The 5573-nt window shown below is 41.3% G+C and overlaps 1 protein-coding gene across 3 annotated transcripts; it reads left to right on the forward strand.

The window, feature by feature from the left end:
• Positions 1-290: 290 nt before the first annotated feature.
• On the forward strand, positions 291-4861 carry LOC103714943 (integrator complex subunit 3). Of its 3 annotated transcripts, XR_003387139.2 has the most exons (3): positions 1005-3299; positions 4459-4504; positions 4567-4861. XR_003387139.2 is itself a non-coding variant. In XM_039134042.1 (2 exons), exon 2 carries the CDS (start codon positions 1784-1786, stop codon positions 3257-3259), a length of 1476 nt encoding a protein of 491 aa, XP_038989970.1. In that variant the 5' UTR covers positions 291-462; positions 1178-1783; the 3' UTR covers positions 3260-3477. The 3 variants fall into 3 exon arrangements, 2 of the variants coding, with proteins under 2 accessions (XP_038989970.1, XP_008800646.2); XM_039134042.1 differs by lacking the exons at positions 4459-4504; positions 4567-4861 and adding an exon at positions 291-462 and having other exon boundaries at positions 1178-3477; XM_008802424.3 differs by lacking the exon at positions 4459-4504 and having other exon boundaries at positions 1006-3299.
• The last annotated feature ends 712 nt before the right edge of the window (positions 4862-5573 follow it).

Consider the following 5573-nt stretch of genomic DNA (forward strand, 5'->3'; position numbering starts at 1 on the left):
ACTCCAAAAATTAAATAAGATTACAAATAAAATCGGATATTTAGATATGGATCGGATAGTTATCTATCTATATTCATATTGACATAGCTGCGAATATTAATCGGATACTCAAATTTTTATTTATAGTTGAATAGATTGGAAAATGAAAATGGATTTAGATAGATGTTATTCTATCCACTTTCACTCCTAATTGCTTCTTGTGATAAATTTTTACATTGCAAATTCTCCAGGCTCTAGATGGTTGAAGCAGGTTCCTTTTCCACCATGGTTGAGCCGCCCTCATGATGTTCATTTGCCATGATCGCCAAGGGCTTAAAGGCCGGGTTAAACCCCCCAAATCTCCTCCTTTCCACCGCCGGACAGGGTTGTCCGTGAGGGAGCTACCATCCTACGCTCCGCCCTTGACAAGAGAAAATAAAAGTACCGGCTTCCGGTCGGACACCGGGGACGGCTTGGGTCGAGGTAGAATTTCATTGCATCTCTCAAAATGATTCTAGATTTTTTTGCGCATCTATCCATTAAGGATACTTTAGTTATTTTAATTTGGAAACTGTTAATATTTTAAGGGCGTTAGATGACGTGAGTATATATGCAAAAATATGGATAAAAAAGGGTAGAATAGTAAAATAAGTATTTTACGAGGGTATACATGCAAATATCAATTTTGGAAGGGTTTCATGTAAAATTCGATATTTAGGAGGGTATTCATACAAAAACTCCAAAAATTAAATAAGATTACAAATAAAATCGGATATTTAGATATGGATCGGATAGTTATCTATCTATATTCATATTGACATAGCTGCGAATATTAATCGGATACTCAAATTTTTATTTATAGTTGAATAGATTGGAAAATGAAAATGGATTTAGATAGATGTTATTCTATCCACTTTCACTCCTAATTGCTTCTTGTGATAAATTTTTACATTGCAAATTCTCCAGGCTCTAGATGGTTGAAGCAGGTTCCTTTTCCACCATGGTTGAGCCGCCCTCATGATGTTCATTTGCCATGATCGCCAAGGGCTTAAAGGCCGGGTTAAACCCCCCAAATCTCCTCCTTTCCACCGCCGGACAGGGTTGTCCGTGAGGGAGCTACCATCCTACGCTCCGCCCTTGACAAGAGAAAATAAAAGTACCGGCTTCCGGTCGGACACCGGGGACGGCTTGGGTCGAGGTCCCTGAATCACCGTTTAAACCAGGCGAACGGGCTCTTTTTTTTGAAGGCTCGAACTTGGGGAAGGGGCCGGCTCGGCCGGGCCTTCTCATTGATCAGGATCCCGTTCGGCGCCGTTTCCATCCAACGCGCGCTCATCCACCAGCGGAGAACTTGGCACGCCCTTCTTCCCCGGACGCGCGGAGCAGACGCCACGAGGACTTTCCTTCCGTTGACGCCTCTGGAGAGCGGCGCTTTGCTCCTTTGGAAGCAGTTTCCCACCCTTCCGAATCAGGCGAAACATCAGGCGAGGTTGACCGCTTAGCATTATTCGTCTTTCACCGCGACTTGGCCGAGCGATCGCCGGCGGTTCGGTGGATGGTTTCTTCCTTGAGCACCTTGGTTTGGTCCTTGCCTGTGCTCGCCTTGAATTCTTGGCGTTTTGGTTGGTTGGGTCTGCGGCGTTGCATGCGAGCCAGTTGATGGCCTGGCTGAGGCGGCGGACTGGTGCGCCCGTCATTTGTTCGATGTAATGTCAACGAGAGGATTCTTGCTTCTTCCTCAAGAAAAATTCCCTTTTTTATCACCAAATTCCTCTTTTTCTGTTCTTAGGACCATGAGTTCAATATGAACTCATCGAAACTGCTTCGAGTCACCGCCCATGAAGCTGAAAATCCTACCGAGGTGTCCCTCAGAGAGGCCTTCTTCCTCCTCCAGCCCCAACTGAAACCCCCCTTCCCTCTATCAATCCCCTCGCCCTCAGAATACTCACAGCTGAATCTTGCCATCGCTTTCGGCATCCTCACTGAGCCCCACCTCGCCAAAACCCACCTCACCCACCTCCATGCCATCGTCATCGATGGATATAACTTCTTCACCACCACCCTCCTCAAGCTCTGTAACGAGTCGTACCCCAAGCTCTTGGAAACCCCAAGAATTCAGATCCTCTGGCTCACTTCCAATCTAGTCCAGGTCGCCGCCGTCCATGTCGACTCGCTAATTATATCCCTCTTGAGGCAGACTATTGGCGGCCATTTCTCCGAATCCAATTTGTGGCTGTGTGCTGAACTTGTCAAGATCCTGTCTGATAATTGGGATTGGATATTGGATGAACCATTGGTTCTTACAAGTGCATTGTTCGTCTATCTTCGGTTATTGGCAGATCACTACAGGTTGGGAGGCAGCGTGAAATTGGATTCATTGAAGAGGATGGAGATCGATTTCTGCATCAAGGCGTTGAGAGAATGCTTCAGTTTGTGTTTACAGATAGGGAGGGACCTCGTTCGACTGCTTCAGGACTTGGTTCATATTCCTGAATTCAGAGATGTGTGGAAGGACCTCTTGTTTGATCCTAGAAAGTTTCAAGTTTTGGGATTTACCGATATTTCAGGGCTCTACCGAATGAGAACGCCGGCACACTACTTTTTGCTGAGGATCACGCCTGACATGGAAGCACATCTGCGATTCTTGCTCACCTATGTGAATTGGGGGAGCCAGAAAAGATACCAAGCTTGGTTTGCCAAGAAACACCTATGCTGGCCTGGTAGCGAGACTGTTATCGCTGATATTATTCGGTTTATATGTTGTTCCCACCATCCTCCTAATGAGATCATCCAATCTAACATTATCTCAAGATGGGCAGTTGTTGGCTGGCTTCTGAAAAGCTGCAGGAGAAATTACTTCGAGGCTAATGCGAAGCTCGCTCTGTTTTATGATTGGCTGTTTTTTGATGAGAAGGTGGATAGTATCATGAACATTGAGCCCGCAATGCTTTTGATGGTTAACTCTGTGCCCAAATATGTTGATTTAACTCACACGCTCTTGGAGTTCTTGTTTCTGTTGGTCGACAATTATGATGTTTCCAGGAAGGAAGCGATCGTTCATGGTGTTTCAGCGGCGCTTAATTTACTGGTCAGAAAAGGAGTAGTTCGTTCACTGGAACCTCTGACTTCTTGTAATTTGCTCTCGCTGTTGCTCAGAGAGAGGCTCATTACCTTCCTCCCCAGATCAGATCCAGGAGTTGTTAAAGCATCATCTGATACGTGTAGCCAGAGAATGGTCACAGATGGAGAGGTAGCTCCTGTCTTAGAAGAGAAAGGGTGATGCAGTGCAGAATCTAGTGATTTGAACAACTTGAAAGAAGGTAAATTTCATGCTCTATAGGACATACGAATTTCACTTATTGTTACTTGATAGATAGCTATTTACTTTGCCAATTCAATATGATGGTGGTACATAACTAATGTTGGCAGTCGTGGTCTCAAGTACACTCATCGACTTCTATCTAGAATTGCAGATTTATGATAGGTGATTCTTAACAATTTTTAAATAAAAATATAACAAAATGAAAAAAAATAGGGGAGAGGAATGTGAGCAATGATCAGTGATAGCCTCGGACGATTCTTCTGGCTGGTAGCCATCCCTCAATCTTTCCTGCTGAACAAAAATCCTCTGTTGCGTGCATCGGAGGAGATCTCTTGGAGACTGCTTCTTTTCTTACCATATACCCCATGGCATTGATCTTAAAAGTGAAAACTGAAGAGGCAAGGCGAGATGGAACTCCTACTAACAGTCCATCCATCCCATGACTCAAAAGAAAGAAAGAAAGAAAGAAAACAACGTTAGGCATCCTCATGCCATCCATCTTGTAGCTCTTCTTTCTTAGGAAGTCGTTCATCCCTCTCCATCCATTTGTGAGTCCTTTCTCCTCCCTTCACCAGTACACAGTCGATGCCCACATGATACACACCTAGCAAATAAGTCATCCAGCAACTCAATACACACCTATAGGCAAGTCAGTATATAATTTGCAGAGCATGATGTTCACTAATACATAGTGCACGTCAAGTAATACACATCTAGCAAATTAGTTCAGCCAGCGATCAAATTCATATCTTCAGGCAAAACGATATACAATTTTCAAATTGTGATGTTCTTCAATACATAGTCCATGACCATGAGATACATATTTGGTAAATTAATCATTTAGCGATTTGATACACAAGCAATTCGATATATAATTTTCGGACATAGTGTTCGTTAGTACACAATTCATGGCCACATGATACATACTTATCAAATAAATCATTCAGAAGTTGCACTTGGCCATGTGATAAATAGCATGTCCTCTTAATTTGACATGTACGGATTGCCTTTGAAACATTCAGTTGTCCACATAAATTTTTTGATACTCCACCGTGAAATCATATGATTTTTGTTCATCATTAACTTTGTTTGCTGTAAATGTTGTTAGCATATAAGTATATGTTCACTGCTTTTACTGTGTTACATACGAGAAGCAGGTGTGCTCAGGGCAGAAAAGTAAAATGGGACATGTTCTAATGTGAGGTAAATTCAAATATAAAGATTTTTTTTTTTCAGTTGAATTTCCTGACATATTTAATTACCAGGTACCACAAATTCAACAGTGTTAATCTACGTTGGATGGAAATGTGAAAGGATCAAAGGTTTCATTCACTATTAACCTTAACTTTATCATCTTGTGGCATTTATGGTGCTCAAGAAATAAGATGAGGTGACCTTGTCTGACTTCCATCGTTTTAGAGAAGCTGTTGGTTGTTTTGTTTCAAAGTTAAAACGAACTTGAGGTTTTGAATTGAATGGACATGCAGTTTAGTGATGTAGGATTATGATTTAGACTTTTCGATACCTTTATTAGGTTGTATACATTTAGCAGATTATAGATGACTTAGTCAAAATGCTGAGGGAAATGATAAAGCCCAGTGGTCTTGTTATCTAGCACCAGGTGTGGTATGGCCTTGTCCTAAATGCTTGTTTAACTATAATTCCCACATCCAATGCTTATAATTGGTTATTGGTATGAAACTTGGGTAGCATTCTGCAAGAAGAAATTATTAGATATTGGAAGGAACCAATGCTTAGACATGTTTCCACAACCAGAATGGGCCGGATTTCATGTAAAATAGACCTATTCTTGCACCCCTAACTGTAGGTACATACGTATACACATCTATTTATTTCTATGTGCATCATGCATGTAGCGAGCTTGTGAACCGAGATAAATGGATTCAAGAGGACTATATCGGCTAAATGGCTCCATCATATGCTCAATCCATGTATTCATTTTCATCTTTCGAGATGGGATTGGGGCACGTAGCAATATTCAAAGCTAGAACTGATAAGACCAAACTAAGGTTCCGAATCTATAATACTCGTAAAAGCAATAGATCCTTAGTTTTCATCGTACCTAGCAAAATATGTAAAATACCTCTATACAAAATTGCTCATATAATATTAGCTATAATTATAATATCTTAATTATAATTAATACTACTTGATTAATATAAAATAGTGATGATAAATATTTAGTAACCATTTTTTTTTATTATCATGATGGAGACTTATCTGATTCGTTCAACCCAGTTAATTAAGAAAG

This window comes from Phoenix dactylifera, chromosome 15 (genome assembly GCF_009389715.1).
Source record: "Phoenix dactylifera cultivar Barhee BC4 chromosome 15, palm_55x_up_171113_PBpolish2nd_filt_p, whole genome shotgun sequence".
NCBI lineage: Eukaryota > Viridiplantae > Streptophyta > Magnoliopsida > Arecales > Arecaceae > Phoenix > Phoenix dactylifera.

Coding starts and splice junctions, on each gene's coding strand:
- LOC103714943 (XM_039134042.1), top strand. CDS start 1,784: ATGAACTCATCGAAACTGCTTCGAGTCACCGCCCATGAAGCTGAAAAT.